Source organism: Schistocerca gregaria, chromosome X, assembly GCF_023897955.1.
Source record: "Schistocerca gregaria isolate iqSchGreg1 chromosome X, iqSchGreg1.2, whole genome shotgun sequence".
Lineage (NCBI taxonomy): Eukaryota > Metazoa > Arthropoda > Insecta > Orthoptera > Acrididae > Schistocerca > Schistocerca gregaria.
In genome coordinates this window covers 762586723-762608125 of record NC_064931.1, presented here as the reverse complement: position 1 = coordinate 762608125, position 21403 = coordinate 762586723, and the positions used below count along the sequence as shown (strand labels likewise).

General features: G+C 43.4%; 1 protein-coding gene across 2 annotated transcripts in view; it reads right to left on the bottom strand.

The window, feature by feature from the left end:
• Window positions 1–21403, bottom strand: part of LOC126299306 (mucolipin-3-like) — a 180953-nt gene that overhangs the window by 104124 nt on the left and 55426 nt on the right. For both annotated transcript variants that reach the window (XM_049991107.1, XM_049991106.1), the window contains 3 exons: window positions 9188–9396; window positions 8872–9063; window positions 5450–5600 (listed from right to left, as the gene is read on the bottom strand). In XM_049991107.1, the coding sequence (XP_049847064.1) occupies window positions 5450–5600; window positions 8872–9063; window positions 9188–9396 (552 nt within the window). The remainder of the gene's footprint in view (window positions 1–5449; window positions 5601–8871; window positions 9064–9187; window positions 9397–21403) is intronic.

Sequence of the window (21403 nt, the reverse complement as noted above, 5' to 3'; positions counted from 1 at the left end):
ATCTGTGGCAGACAGAGGGTCAACTACCTCACAGGGGTGTGGAAGCAGCAGTAATAGGAGGAGGAGGAGGAGGAGGAGGAGGATGATGATGATGATGATGATGATGATGACCAAATATCAGAGGAGAGGGGTGTGTGTGTGGGGGGGGGGGGGGTGTGTGCAAGGCAGCCCGTTGTACATTATCTGATCCCTTTTGAGTGTAACAATTACAAATTTTGCTCTGGTATACAGAGTGGAATCACTTGGGACCATACAAAACCATTTACTGAAATATGAACATGATCTGAAGCAGCAAAGGGTGTTTATACTTTTTCAACCTTACTGTTTCTTGCTGTCCTGTGACATGATAATCTAAGAGGGAGTGCAACATTCACACATGCATGAATGAAACTGCAAATGGTCCCTTCAAGACCCCTTCCCTTCCCCCATAGTTTGGCAATATTATCAGTGACATCCATATTCTTCAGCTGTGTGGTGCTAATCTGCTGCACTGGTACCTTCTTGCGGACATGCAGAACCTGAGGGTTGTTGAAAGAAGCCATCAAGGGTTGCCTCTGTACAGGTACAGTTTTAAAGTGTTCAACAAAGTCATGCAGGTAGGACTGAGGATGTTGCCAAACTGGGGGTCTTAGAGGGAGCCTTCGCTGTAATTCACACACGTGTCAGTGTTGCAACCCCCTGTGATTAACCTGACTGGGCAGTCGGAAACACTAGGACTGAAGAAGCGTGGACACGGTTTGCTCCTTCAGATCATGTTCAAATGTCATAGAATGGCTTTGTACAGTCCACAGTGCTCCTGCACTGTATACAACAACAAGAATTGTGGTCGCACTACACTCCAAAGGGAAAGGAGTAGGATCATATTCAATGGAGTTGCAGCCCAACAATATCCTTAGAGAAGGGTTGAATCATCCGGGGTTGTCAAAGGTTGTTACGGCAATCATTCTGTTGCACATCGCAATTCAAACTGTATTTTTCAAAATGTCTAAATGAATGCCCCAATGGTACAGGTGGTTTCACTGATGCCCTTTATGCCACCTGCTGTGACCTTTTCATGTCAGTTATGAACAGTGGTGTGTCTCAACTCTTTTTTCCCCAACCATAATAAAACCACATGATTTCAACACTGGGCATCACAGTTCTGACCTATATCACTAAGACATCGAAAGAAAGGGCGAGACGTGGGTAAGTTAGATCGTCAGCAAGAGCGCACCGCTAGTTCCTGCTTCTAATAAGGCGAGTACACTGTTCCCTTGTTACATATTTTTATGAGCTTCAAACAGGAGTGACCGCAGTAATGGATAGGAACTGTGACTGTTGTGTACAGATGCGAGCTGAGCTGGCGAACCTTTGCTCACAGCTTCAGGCTGCGTTGGCTTCCATCACACAGCTTGAGACTGCTGCCAAGGGGCGTCACTGTGGAGGATCGGACGCGGGGATGCGAGGGACGTTGAACACGTCCCACATGACCTCCCCGGGTACTGCCTGCACTGAGGCTGACCCCTCACTCATGGTTGAGTGGGAGATCATTCCAAAGTCTTGCATGCGGCGAAAAACTTTCTAAGGGGTCGATCGTAGGACCTCCCTGGTTTGTTTGACGAACAGGTTTCAGGTGTTATCTGTGGCTGACAATGTCTCTCAGCCAGATGGAGTCTTCCACCCTGTTCCAAAGGTAGCTTATCGGCCCGCAAGGTCTGGGCATTCACAGAGGGTGGGTCTGCTGGTAGTTGGGAGCTCCAACATTAGGCGCGTAATGAGGCCCCTTAGGAACTTGGTTGCCAAGGAGGGGAAGGAAGCCAGTGTGCACTATGTGTGCATTCCGGGGGGAGTCATTCCAGATGTGGAAAGGGTGCTTCTGGATGCCATAAAGAGTACAGGTTGCAGCCAACTGCAGGTGGTGGCTTATGTCAGTAGCAGTGACATGTGTCACTTTGGATCGAAGCAGGTTATGTCTGGTTTCGGGCGGCTTGCGGAAATGGTAAAGACTGACAGTCTTGCTTACAAGATTAAGGCAGAGCTCATTATCTGCAGCATCATTGATAGAGCAGACTGTGTTCCTTTGGTACACAGCCAAATGGAGGGTCTGAATTAGAGGCTCAGGCTGTTCTGTGACTGTGTAGGCTGCAGATTCCTTGACTTGCGGCATCGGGTTGTGGGTTTCCAAGTTTCGCTTAATAGTCAACTACACACAGGAGGTTGCTACATGGGTAGTGCAGGCTGTGTGGAAGGGACTGGGCAGTTTTTTAGGTTAGAGGGTATCAGGGAACCACAGAAAGGCCATCCGTCTAAAAAGTGGGCAGGTGCAACAGAGCAAGGTAGTTGTAGAAACGATTGGTATTGTAGTTGTAAATCGTCATAGCTGTGTTGGGAAAGAACCAGAGCTCCAAGCCCTAATAGAAAACACTGAAGCTCAAATAGTTGTAGGTACAGAGAGCTGGCTAAAGCCAGAAATAAGTTCAGCTGAATTTTTTTCAAATGATCTAACACTGTTCCGAATGGATAGATTAAATACAGTTGGTGGTGGAGTATTTATTGCTGTCAGGGGTAGTTTGCCTTGTAGCAAAATTGAAGTAGATAGTTCATGTGAAATAGTATGGGTAGAGGTTATACCTGACAATCTGACTAAACTATTAATGGGATTGTTTTACCGAGCCCCGACTTAGAAGACATAGTTGCTGAACAGTTCAAAGAAAAGTTGAGTCTCATTTCAAATAAGTACCCTGCTCATACTATTATAGTTGATGGTGACTTCAATCTACCCTTGATATGCTGGAAAACTTATATGTTTAAAGCCGGCGACAGGCATAAAACATCATCCGAAATTTTATTGAATGGTTTCTCAGAAAATTATTTAGAACAATTAATTCATGAGCCTACTCAAAGCGTAAATGGTTGTAAAAGCAAAACTGACCTTTTAGCAACAAATAATCCTGGACAAATAGTGAGTGTTGTGATGAATACAGGGATTAGCGACCACAAGGCAGTTGCTGCTAGGCTGAATACCGCAACACCTACAACCATCAAAAAGAAATGCAAAGTATATCTATTTAAAAAAAGCTGATAAAAATGCTCTTAAAGCCTTTAAGAGACAGTCTTCATTCCATCCTCTCTGATCATGTAAGTGTAGAAAAGTTGTTAAATGTTTTCGAAGAGATAGTATCAACAGCAATTGAGAGGTATATACCACATAAATTAATAAGTGATGGTACTGATACCCCAAGGTACACAAAATGGATCAGATCATTGTTGCAGAAGCAATGAAAAAAGCATGCCAAATTTAAAAGAATGCAAAATCCCCAAGATTGGCAAAGTTTTACAGAAGTTCAAAATATAGCGCGTACTTCAATGTGAGATGGTTTTAATAATTTCCACAATTTAATTCTGCCTCGAAATCTGGCAGAAAACCCAAAGAGATTCTGGTCATACATAAAGCACACCAGTGGCAAGATGCAATGAATACCCTCACTGCACGATAACAACGGTGAAGCCACTAAAGCAGAGTTATTAAACACGGTTTTCTGAAACTCCTTCACCAAAGAAGATGGAGTAAATATTCCTGCATTCCAATCATGAACAACTGCCAAGATGAGAAACATAGAAGTAGATATCCTCGTTGTAACAAAGCAGCTTAAATCACTTAATAAAGACAAGGCCTCCGGTCCAGACTGTATACCAGTCGAGTTCCTTTCAGAGTAAGTTGATAGAATAGCTCCATATTTAGCAATTACATACAATCACTTACTCACAGAAAGATCCGTACCTGAAGACTGGAAAATTGCTCAAGTCACACCAATACCCAAAAAGGGAAGTAGGAGTAATCCACAAAATTACAGGCCTATATCGTTAACATCAATTTGCAATAGGGTTTTAGAACATATACTGTATTCGAACATTATGAATTACCTTGAAGAAAACAGTTTATTGACTTATAGTCAGCACGGATTCAGAAAATATTGTTCTTGTGAAACACAACTAGCTCTTTATACTCATGAAGTAATAAGTGCTATCGACAGGGGACATCAAATTGATTCCATGTATTTAGATTTCCAGAAGGCTTTTGACACAGTTACTCACAAGCGTCTTCTAACCAAACTGCGTGCCTATGGAGTATCACCTCAGTTGTGTGACTGGATTCATGATTTCCTGTCAGAAAGATCACAGTTCATAGTAATAGATGGAAAATCATCAAGTAAAACAGAAGTAATATCCGGCATTCCCCAAGGAAGTGTTATAGGCCCTCTATCGTTCCTGATCTGTATTAACAACATAGGAGACAATCTGAGTAGCCGTCTTAAATTGTTTGCAGATGATGCTGTCATTTACCATGTTGAAAAGTAATCAGATGTTCAAAACGACTTGCAAAATGATTTAGATAAGTTATCTGTATGGTGCGAAAAGTGGCAATTGACCCTGAATAAAGAAAAGTGTGAAGTTATTCACATGAGTACTAAAAGAAATCAGCTAAATTTCGATTACGCAGTAAGTCACACAAATCGGAGGGCTGTAAATTCAACTAAATACTTAGTGATTACAATTACAAATAACCTAAATTGGAACGATCACATAGATAATATTGTGGGTAGAGCAAACCAAAGACTGCGATTCATTGGCAGAACACTTAGAAGGTGCAACAGGTCTACCAAAGAGACTGCTTACACTACGCTCGTCCACCCTATTCTGGAGTATTGCTGTGCGATGTGCGATGGGGCTGACGGATGACATAGAAAAAGTACAAAGAAGGCCAGCTCGTTTTGTATTATCGCGAAATAGGGGAGATAGTGTCACAGACATGATATGTGAATTGGAGTGGCAATCATTAAAACAAAGGCGTTTTTCGTTGCGATGGGATCTTCTCATGAAATTTCAATCACCAGTTTTCTCCTCAGATTGCGAAAACATTCTGTTGCCACCCACCTACATAGGGAGAAATTATCGTGACGATAAAATAAGAGAAATCAGGACTCATACAGAAAAATTTAAGTGCTTGTTTTTCCCGCATGTCGTGCGAGAGTGGGACGGTAGATAAACAGCAAGAAGGTGGTTCATTTGAACCCTCTGCCAGGCACTTTATTGTGACTAGCAGAGTAATCACATAGATGTAGAGGAGGGAGGGGATGTGACAAAGTTTCCATCTGTGATATGTCCACTGTGGTGTTACAGAGAATTGTAGAATTTGGTGTCAATTCGACACCATCAACCCACCTTACACATCACCTTGAGCTGTTACCTTGCTGTCTGAAGCATCCCCAGGCCACAGGATGATGTCATAGGGCACTGTGCTGTTGCACCATTAAGGAAGTATGTTGTGGGCAACTGTGCTGTATTTCAAACTTCTGTATTGCAGTGGGGGAAAATGATAGGTTTTCAATAAAGTGACCTGTTAATTCTTTTCTGCAGCATAATTGACATGAGTACTGAATAGAATTAAGATCAGCCAACACTTACTCACCTTCTTCAATTTCAGAGTTAAAAACATAGCTCTCATTGAAACCAAATATTGTGCCTTCTTTATAATGACAGATGCATAGTACTGGTGGTGGCATGGAATTATCCTCCTCTGTGTAAGAATAAGGTCCAATAGCATTTGAGAGATTTGTGTACTGTAAAAAGAAACATAGTAACAGTAATGATATTAAGCCGAATAAATTGATGATGCCAGAAGTCGTCATTAGAGGAGCTGGGCACTGTAGGCACACACAGACAGAGAGAGAGAGAGAGAGAGAGAGAGAGAGAGAGAGAGAGAGAGAGAGAGAGAGAGAGAGAGAGTGCCATAGGCCAGCATAGATGTGGAAAGGAAGGGGGTGGGGTGGGTGGAGTGTGCAGTTAGTGAGAGGGAAGGGGTGTCAGAGGGTTGCCAAGAACGTCTTTCTGTTGCACATCACACTGCAAAAAATTTGTTTTCAAATGCAAAATGTTTGTAAATGAATGTTCCAAGGGAAGAGGTGGTGTCATTGATATCCTTTATGCCATCTCACAATGCCTTCATATTAGGCATATGTATTAGATGGGTAAAAGAACTAACCCAAAAAAATTACATACCAATATCCTTAACATTGGCTGGTTGCAGAATTCTTGAACATATTCTCAGTTTGAATACAATATATTTCCTCGAGACAGGGAAACTTCTGTTCACAAATCAGTATGGATTCAGAAAGCATCCCTAGTGCAAAACTCAGCTTGCCCTTTTTTCACATGATATCCTGTGAATAACAGATGAAATTCCTAGATTTCCAGAGTGTGTTGTACACAGTGCCCCACTACTGATTTAAGAAAGGTCTGAGCATATGGAACAAGTTCCCAGATGTCAGTGTGCTAGGAAAGTGTGAAAGGACTGAAGTTATTTTGAACAGTAGTGTGTAAAAGTAGGATGAAGCAAACAGCTTGGTGGAATGACACAGTCAAGGCAGCCTGTAAAAGGAAAAAGAAGGCATATCAAAAATGGCTGCATACTAGAACTCAAGTAGACAGAGAAAGTTATGTTGAAGAAAGAAACAAAGCCAAACAGATAATTGCAGCATCCAAGAAGAAATCTTGGGAAGATTCTGGAAACAGGTTGGAAACTATGGGTCAAGCTGCTGTAAAACCATTCTGGAGTGTAATTAGCAGTCTTCGGAAGGGAGGTAAGAAGGAAATGACAAGTATTTTGGACAGGTCAGGAAAACTGCTGGTGAATCCTGTGGATGCTTTGGGCAGATGGAGGGAATATTTTGAAGAGTTACTCAATGTAGGGGAAAATACGATCAGTAATGTTTCAGATTTCGAGGTAGAATGGGATAGGAATGATGATGGAAGTAGGATCACATTTGAGGAAGTGGAGAAAATGGTCAATAGATTGCAGTGCAATAAAGCAGCTGGGGTGGATGAAATTAAGTCGGAACTCATCAAATACAGTGGAATGTCAGGTCTTAAATGGCTACACAGGATGACTGAAATGGCCTGGGAGTCGGGACAGGTTCCATCAGACTGGACAAAAGCAGTAATCACACCAATGTTTAAACACGGAAACAGAAAAGATTGTAACAACTACAGAGGTATCTCTTTAATCAGTGTTGTGGGTAAAATCTTCTCAGGTATTGTTGAAAGGAAAGTGCGAGTATTAGTTGAGGACCAATTGGATGAAAATCAGTGTGGGTTTAGGCCTCAGAGGTTGTCAGGACCAGGATCTTTAGCTAACGGCAAATAATGGAGAAGTGTTACGAGTGGAACAGGGAATTGTATCTATGCTTTACGGATCTAGAAATGGCATATGACAGGGTTCCTAGGAGGAAGTTATTGTCTGTTCTACGAGATTACGGAATAGGAGGCAAACTTTTGCAAGCAATTAAAGGTCTTTACATGGATAGTCAGGCAGCAGTTAGAGTTGACGGTAAATTGAGTTCATAGTAGTTTCAGGAGTAAGACAAGGCTGCAACCTGTCTCCACTGTTGTTCATATTATTTATGGATCATATGTTGAAAACAATAGACAGGCTGGGCAAGATTAAGATATGTGAACACAAAACAAGCAGTCTTGCATATGCGGATGACTTAGTTGTGATGGCAGATTCGATTGAAAGTTTTCAAAGTAATATTTCAGAGCTAGATCAGAAAGGTTATGGATATGAAAGTAGTTAGGATGATTGCAGGTACTAGTAGATGGGAACAATGGCAGGAGGGTGTCCACAATGAGGAAATCAAAGAAAAACTGGGAATGAACTCTATAGATGTAGCAGTCAGGGCGAACAGGCTTAGATGGTGGGGTCATGTTACACGCAGGGGAGAAGCAAGGTTACCCAAGAGACTCATGGGTTCAGCAGTAGAGGGTAGGAGGAGTCAGGGCAGACCAAGGAGAAGGTACCTGGATTCGGTTAAGAATGATTTTGAAGTAATAGGTTTAACATCAGCAGAGGCACCAATGTTAGCACTGAATAGGGGATCATGGAGGAATTTTATAAGGGGGCTATGCTCCAGACTGAACGCTGAAAGGCATAATCAGTCTTAGAAGATGATGATGATGATATATGATCTGATGGACACTGTGAGCAGCAATCTGCAACTGTTTGGTAATGATGCTGTGGTGTATGCTAAGGTGGCGGTGTTCAGTCACTGCAGGATAATACAGAATGACATGGACAAAATTTGTAGTTGTGTGAAGAATGACAGCTAGCTATCAACACCGAAAAATTTAAATTAATGCAGATGAGTAGAACACACATAGAACACTAGAGGGACCCATTCTCGAGTACTGCTCAAGTGTTTGGGATCCCCACCAGGTTGGATTACAGGAAGAAATGAAGCAATTCATAAGAGGGCTGCTAGATTTGTTACTAGTATGTCCGATCAATACAGAAGTATTATGAAGATGCCTCAAGCACTCAAATAGGAATCCCTGGAGGGAAGCAGACATTTCTTTTGAGGAATGCTATTGGGAAAATTTGGTGAACTGGGATCTGAAGCTGACTGCACAATGATAATATTTCCAACAATGTACATTTTGTGTAAGGACCACAAAGATACGAGAAATGAGGGCTCATATGGAGGCATATAGCCAGTCATATTTCTCTTGTTCTATTTGCAAGTGGAACAGAAGGGGAAATGACTAGTAGTGGTACAAAGTACCCTCCACCATGCACCTTACAGTGGCTTGTGGAGTAGATATGGATGGGCCAGGAAATGAGGGCACTATTCTGTAGGAAAAGGAGAGGGGGGGGGGGGGGGGTAGGGGGCAGTAAGTTAAATTAGAGAAGAGAAATTGATTTTACATGTGTTGGGGGAATATATATATATATATCCTAAAATTATCACTGTTGCAAGAATTAAAAATTGAATTGTTTGTATAAAAAACATTACAAATTAGAAGTAATAGAAGAGAGGATGAATTTTATGTACTTACCCCTGCAATGGCATAATCTATAGTTAAGTAAAATTCAAAAATCTGGTATACTGCTAATGGACCAACTCCTGGAGGATATGCATTAACCTCCCTTGTGGAATCCCAGCCCTTCAAGAACAGATGAGAAAATGCAATTCGATTATCCCATGTGTAATTAATATGATTATACCGACTGTGAGCAAATAAACAGAGCTGGAAAAGAAGTTTGGTGACATTAATTCTACGTTGCAATTAACTGTGACAAGAAGAGAGACTTCTATTATTATATTTTCTTTGTAACCTACACTACAAAAAGTACAAATTATGATCATTATACCTGCAGGGTTACTAAAATTATTTTGATAACTTGCACAATAAATTTGTATGGAAATCTTCTTTTAGCTTGCCACTTTTCTATAGGATTCATAAAGAAAAATTGCAGTTTCTGCCTCATCTTTTCTTCAGAATGTCGATAAGAGGAGGATCTCAGAACAAATTCATTAGGACGGCAGTTACTTTGTGTGGCATTTCTCTCCATGCTTCCATCTGGAACAAGTGCACACCACCAAAAAAGTGTTTAGCAACATGAATACTCAGAATTCTTTATCAGTATTTAGTCAGTACTTCTGCTTCATTGAATTCATTAGCAAATAAGGTTCAATAATGTTACTGCAATTTGAGCTTAAAGATATCACTATAGCATATTAATTGCTGCCTTGCAGAACATTTAAATTATTTTGTAGTGTTATAAGGTGTACTGTGATTTGTATGGTGCTGGGTGATTGGTTGGAACTTTGTTAGAGCTAAGTAATTTCCAGCAGCAGATACTTCTTCACGAAAAGATTGTATAAGCCTTCTGGAAGACTATAACAGAATTAATACACACAATGAGAAAGCAGTATATCACAGTTATTCATCAGTTGCAGTAGGAGTGCATTTGATTATTAAGTTATATGCTAATTTGTTGAACATTGACATGGCGAAACTGTGTTTGTGTGAAAATACAGGTTAATTCTTGCAATAAAGAACAGCAACCAGCCACTATTAATAATGCTGCTGCTTTAGATGAAATAGTGCCATTACCTGTTTCGAACTGACAGGTTCATCAGATGCCTGTTAACCATGAGCTATATGGAATTTTAAACGTGAAGAGCAGTCTACTGATGAACCTCTTGGTTCAAAACTGCCAACAGCACCTTCTTTTCTAAAGTGACAGCATTATTAAAACTGGCTGGCTGCTGTTTTTATTTTATTGAAAGGATTAACCTGTATACAAGTTATTAACAAAACAGACATGACCAAGACAGGGCGAGATGAGCACATGTAGGGAAAAGACGACCACCAAGACATACAAATGCAAAGAAAGTGCGACAGAGTTAAAATGGAGGGAGGGTGGCAACCTCAGAGAGAAGGCTAAGATGGTATGATACCTACCCCTCCACCCCTCCCCCCACGAATAAAACATAAAACTAAATCTGCTGTTGAGGTACTGTCAACCAACATTGAAGGTAGGGTGCTGGGAAGGTTAAAAGCCCGCAACAGAGCGACTAAAAGTAGGCAGTCCAGCAAGATGTGGACGACAGTCATATGGGAGCCACAGTGACACTGAGATGGGTCCTCGCGACAGAGGAGGTAGCCATGTGTTAGCCACGTACGGCCAATGCAGAGCCAGCAGAGAACCAAATACTCCCTGCAAGGCACCCACATGGGGTCTTCCACACATTCATAGTCTTCTTAAGGGCACGCAGTTTGTTGTGAGTACTGAGATTATGCCATTCCCTCTACCAAAGCTGAAAAACCTTTGAGTGTAATAATGATTGCAGGTCAGTTACAGGGATGTCGATCTTCAGAAGTGGTTTCCATGTAGCCTGTTTGGCCAGCCTGTTGGCAAGCTCATTTCCTAGGATTCCGACATGGCCTGGGGTCCACACAAACACCACGGAATGACTGGACCTTTCCAGGGCATAGATGGACTCCTTGATTGTCACTACCGAAAGATGGTGGGGGTAGCAGTGGTCAAGCTTGAAAGCTGTTCAAGGAGTCAGTACAGAGAAGAAACAATTTGCCAGGGCATGAGCGGATGCACTGAAGAGCATGAGAAATGGCTGCCAGCTCTGCAGTGAAAACATTGCAGCATTGAACCATCAGCGTAAACCACTTCATCGTTCCGGTACACGTTAAGAATCAAGAGGAAGTGACAGCAGAGAGTTGCAGGGTTAACTGAATCCTTAGGACCATGTGAAAGGTCCAGGAGAAGCTTTGGCCTACACGTACACCATGGAGGTGTACATGAATGGACCTTGAGTATAGGTGGTAGAGGCAAGGACTCCATTTCAGACAGAACAGATCGGACCCGAACTGCAATCTTAAGCCCTGACCTGTGCGTCCGATGCTGGAGATAAACCGCCGTGGATGGGAAAAGGAGACAGTAATTTGGATCCTCAGGAGAACTATGAATGTGTGCAATATAACTAGCGAGCAGTTTTCCACGTCTAACCTTCAATGGAGGGACTCTAGCTTCCACCAGGACGCTGGTCACCGGACTCATTCTAAAAGCTCTTGTTGCCAGTCGAATGCCACAGTGGTGCACTGGGTCGAGTAAATGCAAAGTTGAGGGCACCGCCGAACCATAACCCAGACAACCATAGTCAAGGCAAGATTGAAGAAGGGCTTTGTTGAGCTGCAGCAGCATAAAGCAATCTGCACCCCAGATGGTGTTGTTCAGGCAGCAGAGGGCATTGAGGTGCTGCCAGCACTTCCACTTCAGCTGACGAAGATAAGGAAATCACAACAAACAGGTGTCGCAAACCAGTCATAAGTACCGGTATGTCTCCACTACAGCGAGTGGATCGTCACTAAGGTAAAGTTCAGGTTCCGGATGAAGGGTACGACGCCGACAGAAGTGCACGACACATGACTTCGTGGCTGAAAACTGGAAGTCATAGGCTAGAGCCCATGACTGCGCCTTGTGGATGGCTCCCTGAAGGCGTCACTAGGCAGCGCCAGTACTGGTGGAGCAGTACAAAATGCTGAAGTCGTCTGCATACAGAGAAGGTGAGACTGATAGCCTGACAACAGCTGCTCGACCATTAATGGCCACTTAAAATAGAGATACACTAAATACAGAGCCCTGCAGGACCCCATCCACCTGCATAAGGGGGCAACTATGGGAGGCACCAACTTGGATACGGAAAGGACGGAGTGACAGGAATGAAAATTGGGAGCGAGCCCCGGAGACCCCACAAATAGATTGTGGCAAGGATACGATGTCACCAGGCCATGTCGTATGCTTTACGCAAGTCAAAAAAGATGGCAAACAGATGTTGGCATCTGGAAAAGGCTGTTCGGATGGCAGACTCAAGGAACACAAGATTATCAGTGGTAGTGTGACCCTGGTAGTAACTGCCCTGCCATGGAGCCAGTAGGCCATGTGACTCCACGACCCAACACAACCGATGACTGACTTTACGTTCTAACAGCTTACAAAGAACGTTGGTGAGGCCGATAGCTATCCACATCAAGCGGGTTTTTACCATGTTTGAGCAATGGAATAATGGTGCTCACCTGCTACTGCGATGGAAAGATGCCATCGTACCAGATCCAGTTGAAGAGGAGGAGGGGATGTTTGTTGGACAAATGTCTGATCATCTGACTGTGGATCCGATCTGGCCCAGGAGCTGTGTCAGGGCAGTGTGCACAGATGCTGAGGAGCTCCCACTCTGTAAATGGAGCATTATTCACTGTGACAATCCATGAACGAGAGGGCTTTCCTTTCCATCCACCGTTTGAGGGTGCAAAATGATGGGGATAATTCTCAGACGCGGAGGCTCGAGCAAAGTGCTCGGAAATTGCATTTACGTCAGAAGATAACACACCATTGATGTTAATGTCAGTAACACCTGTTGGGGTCTGTTACCCACAAACACATCTGATCTTAGTCCAGACTTGGAAAGATGATGTGTGGCAGCCAACGGAAGAGACATACTTTTTCCAACACGCCTGTTTCCTTGTTTTTGTAAGCTGGCGAATGTGGGCATGGTGTAATTTAAAAGCTATTAGGTGTTCTAGGGAAGGGTGCTGCTTATGTTGCTGTAGAGCTTGCCAATGCTCTAACGGCCACAGCGATTTTCAGCGACTACAAAAGTACTGACTTTCACCGGCGGGGGGGGGGGGGGGGGGGGGGGCTGGTTTCGGGGGCACCCTAATGAACAAGGGATCATCTTTTCCACTGCAGGAATGATCGTTCTAGTGAAATGCTCAACTACCAAATCGATGTTACCATCTCTTAGATTGTTCACAGATGATGCTGTAATTTACCGTCTAGTAAGGTCATCCGAAGACCATTATAAGTTGCAAAGCGATTTAGAAAAGATTGCTGTATGGTGTGTCAGGTGGCAGTTGACGCTAAATAACGAAAAGTGTGAGATGATCCACATGAGTTCCAAAAGAAATCCGTTGGAATTCGATTACTCGATAAATAGTACAATTCTCAAGGCTGTCAATTCAACTAAGTACCTTTGTATTAAAATTACGAACAACTTCAGTTGGAAGGACCACATAGATAATATTATGGGGAAGGCGAGCCAAAGGTTGCGTTTCCTTGGCAAGACACTTAGAAGATGCAACAAGTCCACTAAAGAGACAGCTTACACTACACTCGTTCATCCTCTGACAGAATATTGCTGCGCGGTGTGGGATCCTTACCAGGTGGGATTGACGGAGGACATCGAAAGGGTGCAAAAAAGGGCACCTCATTTTGTATTATCACGTAATAGGGGAGAGAGTGTGGCAGATATGATACACGAGTTGGGATGGAAGTCCTTACAGCAAAGACATTTTTCGTCGCGGCGAGACCTTTTTACGAAATTTCAGTCACCAACTTTCTCTTCCGAATGCGAAAATATTTTGTTGAGCCCAATCTACATAGGTAGGAATGATCAAAATAAAATAAGAGAAATCAGAGCTCAAACAGAAAGTTTTAGGTGTTCGTTTTTCCCGCGCACTGTTCAGGAGTGGAATAGAAGAGAGATAGTACTTTGTGGTTTGATGAACCCTCTGCCAAGCACTTAAATGTGAATTGCAGAGTAGTCACGTAGATGTAGATGTGGTGTAGATTCAACAGTGACAGCAGAGGTGAGAGCTCCCCAGTCTGCCTTGTTTAAAGCCCATCTTGGTAGATGTGCAGGGGAATGGTGCTGGGGAAGTGACAGGAAGATGAGAAATCTGTCACTACCACACAAGTCATCATGAGCTCTCCAGTGGACAGATGGGAGAAGTCCTGGACTGCAGAGGGATAAATCAATGGCCGAGTAAGTGCCATGAGGCATGCTGAAATGTGTGGGGGCCCCAGTATTTAAGATGCACAGGTCGAGTTGAGACAGGAAAATTTCGACGTCTCTACCTCGACCAGTAAGCACAGTCCCACCCCACAAGGGTTGATGGGCATTAAAATCTCCCAAAAGAAGGAAAGGTTTAGGGAATTGATGAATCAGTGCAGCCAATGCGTTCAGGGGTACTGCAGCATCTGGAGGAAGATACACATTGTAGACAGTATTTCCAGCGTCATCTTTATCCTGACAGCAACAGCTTCAAGAGGATCTGTAGGGGCACAGGTTCACTGCCTACTGAGCTCAGGACAGACACAAACTCCACCTGACACGCTATTATGGTCACTATAGTTCTTTTAATATCCCGTATAGCCGTGGATGGCAGGGGCCCGCATTGCCGGGAACCAGTTTTCCTGGAGGGCAATGCAGAAAGCAGATGTAAAGCTTAACAGTAGCCGTAGCTCAGCAAGGTGGTGGAAAAAACCGCTGCAGTTCCACTGGAGGATGATGATATCGTGAGGCTGGGAAGGCATGAAGCATGCAAGGAGGCAGGTTTCGCCTCAGGGTCACTTGCTGCCACCAATTGAGTATTTGTACCTATTCCTATTGTAGATAAGGCATCAGTGAGATCTAGGTTCTCAGAAGACACTGAGATCTCCACCTCATCCACAGGTGCAGAACTGGTATGGAGTGGTGGTGTTGGTGTCACCTGAGGGTCCTTTTTCTTAGCAGACTTCTTTGTTTGCTTGCCCTCTCAATTCCCTTTAGGGTCTTGCTGGGATGACTTCTCTGAATTAGCTTCAGGCAAGGAAGAAGGGAAGAGGACCGTGAAACTCATCGTCCAGCACCTTTTGGCTCTTTACTCAGTGGTGAGTGTCCTCTGTGGCATTAATGGAGACTTTGGGAGTGAGGGTCCCAAGGGAACCCTTTCACATGAGAGGAGCTGGAGAAGGCTGTTGCTTCTCTGGTTGGGTGGGTGGGTGGAGCAGGGGAGGGGGGTGGGAGGGACTGATGTGCCCTGCATTTTGGAGGGGCCTTGCTGCCGAAGTAGGTACTTTGGGAGCAATGGAAGGAGATTTTCCCCCTACCACCAAGGGGGCAGATATATTCTGGAGGTCCGGAGGGCCTGCTGTTCGTGGCACGGAGTGTGGTATGACTGGTACTTGTGATGGTGATGGTACTGTAGCTCCATGTCTGCAGCATATGTGCATGCCAACCCAACGGGTTGTAATCGTTCAAATTTACGTTTAGCCTCTTGGTAAGTCAACTGGTCCAGGGTCTTGTACCCCCATGATTTTCCGCTCCTCTTCGAGTACTGTGAAGTCTGGCAAGCAGGGCGAGTGCTGCTCTCCACAGCTGATACAAGTGGGAGGAGGTGCACAGGGAGTGTCTGGATGCAGTGGATGTCCACAGTCCTGGCATGTGGTGTTTGAAGTGGAGTGGGAAGACGTGCCTGAATTTCCAGCACTTAAAGCACTACATAGGGGGAGGGATGTATGGTTTAAAAGCTCAGCAGTAAACAATCACCTTTACCTTTTCAGACAATGAATCGCCTTAAAATGCCAAGATGAAGATATCACTAGGAACCCTGTTGTCTTTGGATCCCCTGTAAATGCGCCGGATGAACTGAACACCCCGCTAGTCATCAGATTGCAAGAGGAGGTAATGATGGAAAATAATCCCCTGGACCATATTGAGGTTTTTATGGGGAGTGATGTAAATGGGATATCACCCAACTGCTTACAAGCGAATGATGCTCGGGACTGGGCTGGGGATGCTGTCTGAATCAAGACTGCACCGCTTCTCATCTTGGACAGTGCTGTCACTTCCCCAAACTTATCCTCAAGATGTTCAACTAAAAATTGAGGCTTCATAGGTAGAAATGCATCCCCGTCCATTCTGCTACAGACTAAATACTGAGGCGAATATGGCTCTCTTCTTTCTGTAGCCCTATGTTCCTCCCATGGGGGAGCGAAGAAGGGAAACTATTTAGGGTATTATCTGTCATCATTGTACTCGATCTTGCCCTTCTTAGTGACTGTTTGCGCTGTACGGTCACCAGTAGGAGATCACTTAGTCCGCTTCACTGCGGATCATCTGCCCTGATGCCAACCACTCCAGTCAGGGGCTCTTCCCATGGGTGCCACCCAGCCACAGCTAAGGTCACCTGGCATGATGGCTGTTGCCCGGAGTCCTGATGCCTCAGGAAGACAGGCATCTACTCCTTGGCATACGTGGGGAGTTTACAGCTCAGGCATCAGCAGTGTGATCCCTGTGTTGCCACGGGGCTACCACCAAACAGGTACATGACAGCCCCACCACAATGGACTGGCTACTGTGCTGGATATTGGGTGCAGAGAATGTGTTATGTACATAAGAGCCTTACTAGAAAATCTGGAATTATAGAAATCATACCACGTGCAGCTACAGTCACAACCAAATTAATACTCCTTCAGAAGCATTTTGACATGATTGCTGACAGAGAATGTTTATACTGCAGCCTTGCTGTGTTGACATCACTGCTCACTAGAAGCCTTATTACATTTATGCACCAGCCTCACTGCCTACACTTCACTGGCCATGCAGGACTATTGTTTCCTGCTGGAAGCCTTTACGCAGCACATTTTCATGTCACTAGTTGACTGGATTACTAGCAGTGTGTGCAGGGTAAAGAATATTCTCCGGATCATCGGATGATGACTAGTACTTTGCTCACGTTAAACACGTTGTCAACCAGGAGAAAGAAGAAGTAGTAGGGATGCACCCTTTGAATGTACTATGTCCACATTGTGAATACTTTCACCAGTTCCAACAGCAGCTCAAAAATTATCCAGTACACTTTTTCAGACAGTTACGAATGTCACAGTATATTTCCAAGTTTGTTTTAGATATTTTTAACTTTGAATTGTTAAAGATATGAGGGTTTTATTCAACATTCTCCACATAATTTCTGCCTACGAGCAATTCATAAGCCTACTCACTATGTGGTAATATTTTGTCAGCTTTTATCCACATTTACTTCACATACTATATCTACACTTATAAATTTTCATCCTGATATTCAATGTAAGAAGGGAAAATGATAAATTACATGAAACTGAGAAACTAATTTCAAAACTTACACCTAATACTATTCATCATGATGTAGTTGTGGAGATCTGTATGCCTCTAGTCCCCATACAGCTTTGTGTACACAAATGGCAGAAATAAACGGCTATTTAAAATCATCACTTGGAGTTTTTACTCTTTAAATTCTCATAAGCTCTTGACAAACATTGCTGCTTGCATATTGTAGTTTCACTGGTAGGATACTGGGCGAAGGCAGCCAGTCTACAAAGGAGATTTCTTACAAAACTTCTCTGTGACCTGTCCTAGAATATTGTTTAAGTGTGTGGGGTCCTATTGGCAGATGTTGAATGTATAAAAAGAAGAGCAGCATGCAATGGTCACATGTATGTTTGATCCATGGGAATACATCACAGAAATACAGAAAAACCAGAGCTGGTTGGTACTTGAAGACAGAAGCAAAATATCTTGCAAAGGACTTCATACAAGTTTTTTTCTTTTATTTGTATGGGGTCCACAGCCTTCAGATGCTTCATAAATGTATATATGGTCCGTAGTAGGCTGTAATGTGATTTTTATTTACTCTAGTGATTAGCCAATTTCAACTACTTGTCATTGTCAAATATGTGTAAAACCAAAATGGAAAAGCACTACATTGTCTGCATACATCGCCGTGTATAAATAACAGTTAACAACTGATGTGATACTACATATTAAGTTATGACGGCAGTCACACTTTAAACACTACCTTAAGGGACACCATTCTCCTGCTCAAAGTGATCAAAGAGGGCACCACCAAGTTTGTATCTAAAATAGTGTGGTGAGAGGGAAGGTGGGAAGACATGCTCAAAGGCCCCATTCATGAAAATGTCCAAGGATAATATGCCCCAAGTAGTATCACATACTTTCTCAATGTCAAAAAATATTCCAATTAAGTGATGCCAGTGCAGTAAAGCGTATTGTATAGCCATTTCCAGGAGGACCAGGTTATAATACGTGGCATGATGTCTTATGAAACCACACTGAAAGTTACTAATGAGCTGCCTGGATTCTAAGATCCAGACAAAGAGGCAGTTGACTATCTGCTCCATGGTCTTCCCCATGCAGCTAGTAAGGGCAACATAATGATAACTACTCAGCTATGTGAGACTCTTCACGGATTTTAAAAGTGGAATTAAAACTGCCTCTCACCATCAGTTGGGGAAGTGTCCTCACTCTCAAATGAGATTAAAAAGGGCAAGGAGGATTTATTTGCTCTGTCCTGTGAGATGCTGTACCATACTATAATGGACCCCACTGAGAGCAGGCGACATGTCAAAAATGGTAGACAAGGCAGAATCTAGCCTCCACATGTAAGGGCAGTTTTATTCTTCTTCTGTAACAGAATGGAAGACCCAACTAACCCTCTTGACAACCACTACTTAGTGTCGATAAGTCGAATCCCAACTGGTAGTAGCAATAACAGTGGCAAAATGGTTGGTCTGGAGATTTCCATTTCCCACTAGAGCAACCACTGGGCACATCCCTCCTCTCCTACAAATCCTCCTGTTAGTCTACCATACAACTGTACTTTTAGTGGTGCAGATTATGGTGGTGAGGAACTGTTGCCACACTCTCTCTTTGCTGTCTGATAATTCAACAACATTTTACTCTGGCTACCCGAATGGCTGCGCTGTTCTCTGTGGTTCAGCAAGCAATGTGGAGGTTCCCTGCTGTTTAGGGGTGGCATTAAGTGGGACCGACATACGCCGCTGGTGGTCACAGAAGGCGTCTTAATGGCTGTACAATATGTGAATGCCATCCTCCTACCAATAGTGCAACCATATTAACAGGATACTGGCAAGGCATTTGTTTTCATGGATGACAATTCGCAGACCCATGGTGCACATCTTGTGAATGACTTCTTTCAGGATAACAATATCTCATGACTAGAGTGGCCAGCATGTTCTCCAGAAATTAACCCTATCAAACATGCCTGGGATGGATTGAAAAGGACTGTTTATGGACGACTTGAACCACCAACCACTCAGGAAACTACACCGAATCGCCATTGAGGAGTGGGACAATCTGGACCAACAGCACCTTGATGAACTTGTGGATAGTATGCCCTGACAAATACAGGCGTGCATCAATGCAAGAGGACGTGCTACTGGGTATTAGAGGTACTGGGTGTACAGCAATCTGGCCCACCACCTCTGAATGTCTCACTGTATGGTGGTACAACATGCAATATGTGGTTTTCATGAGCAATAAAAAGGGCCAAAATGATGTTTATGTTGATCTCTATTCCAATTTTCTGTACAGATTCTGGAACTCTCGGAACAGAGGTGATGCAAAACTTTTTTTTATGTGTGTGTAAGAAGGAACATGTTGTCAACCTATGATGCACATGCACTGATACAACAACTGCTTGTAAGCTGGTTGTGAGGGAGAAGTGAGGAGCAGTAGATGTTGCTAATGAAAATAGTCCGCAGCTCGTGGTCTGTTGCCTAGCGTTGCTGCCTCTGGATCATGGGGTACTGGGTTCGATTCCTGGCCGGGTTGGGGATTTTCTCTGCCTGGGGACTGGGTGATTGTGTTGGTCTCATTATCTCGTTATCATTAGTGACAGGGGCTACATTGGACAGTGTAAGAACTGGGACTTTGTACGGTACTGATGGCCACGTAGTTTAGTGCCCTACAAACCAAACACCACCATCACTAACAAAAACAGTAACTTCTCCATTAGCTTTCTCTCCAGTAAGGTTGGCCTTTTTTGTGCAGAATGTAGGCACATAGCACAGGGATGTCAGATAACTTAAAATGAGTCACCTGAAGACATATACACATTAGTCTACTCTCAGCTAATAGACAGTTCCACCACGTGTGTCCTGAATCCACTGGAGCATAGAAATCATTTTAACACAGAGGCTTTCTTCTGTCTTTCCTTCCATTGTTCCTCCTCAGCAGGAAGATTGCGGTGGACTAGTATGGTCGTAGCCTGATCCATCAGACACAACTGAGGTCACATGGTCTGAATCCTTTGAACCAGATCGTTTGGGCCTACTATGTTTCATCCCTAGCTTGGATTTTGGGGACAGTGGTAAGGTCAGTTTAACAGAAAAATGGTTTTTATTTTCTTTTCTGTCTACTGTGAGGATCTGTTATTCTTTCAGATATTAGATTCTGCTGCCAGCTGTCAACGTCTCGGTACCAACACTAGTTTTCTGTACAGGTTGATAGACCTTAACCATTATCTTCATGTTAGATGTGTTGTGTCACTTTGATCTCGTAGTTTTATTCTCCCCTGCAAATACAGAACATTCTTTGCTTCAGATTGAACAGGCTTGGGAACAATTAACACACATGGGTAGGGCAGTACATTAAGTTGTAGGCAGTGGAACCACATCTTCCACACATAGAATGACTGTGGCAGCCCTTGGTGGTATAATGAAACCAATGACACTTGTAGCAACACATTGGATTACAGATGTAGTGCCTAACTTGAAAGTGGAGAAAGCCTGCACAATATATTCGCTTAAGTTTGGTAAATTGAACAAGATAAAAGATGATGACTTCTGCAGCTCATCATTCCTTTCACAAAAATCTGAACTTCAGTGACCCTTTCACTTTCCCATTCTACAGCTATGTATGAGGGTAATCCCAAAAGTAAGGCCTCCTATTTTTTTTTTTTTTTATAAGTATGTAGACCTGTTTATTTCTACAATGGTTTACATCAGTTTACAGCTTGAACAGTTAGCTATTTTTCGACATAATCACTTTGTCGATGCATTTTTGTAGACAATGTGGCAGTTTTTTATGTCATACCAGCTCGCCACCATGCTGTTCAGAAAATTATGAACCTCTTCTTTCACCTCGTCGTCAGAGCTGAATCGCTGGGACCACAATTAACACCTACAGGTACTGTGAGACTCTGAAAAAACTCAAACGGGCAATTCAGAACCAGAGAAGAGGAATGGTGAGCAAGGGCGTACATATTCTCCATAACAACGCTCGCCCACACATCGCTCGGCAAACCATTGCTCTGCTCCAGCAGTTTCAGTGGAACATAATCACCCACACACCCTATAGTCCTGACTTGGCGCACAGTGACTATCACCCGTTCCCTAGGTTAAAAGAACATTTGACTGGAAAGTGATTCAGCTCCGAAAATGAGGTGA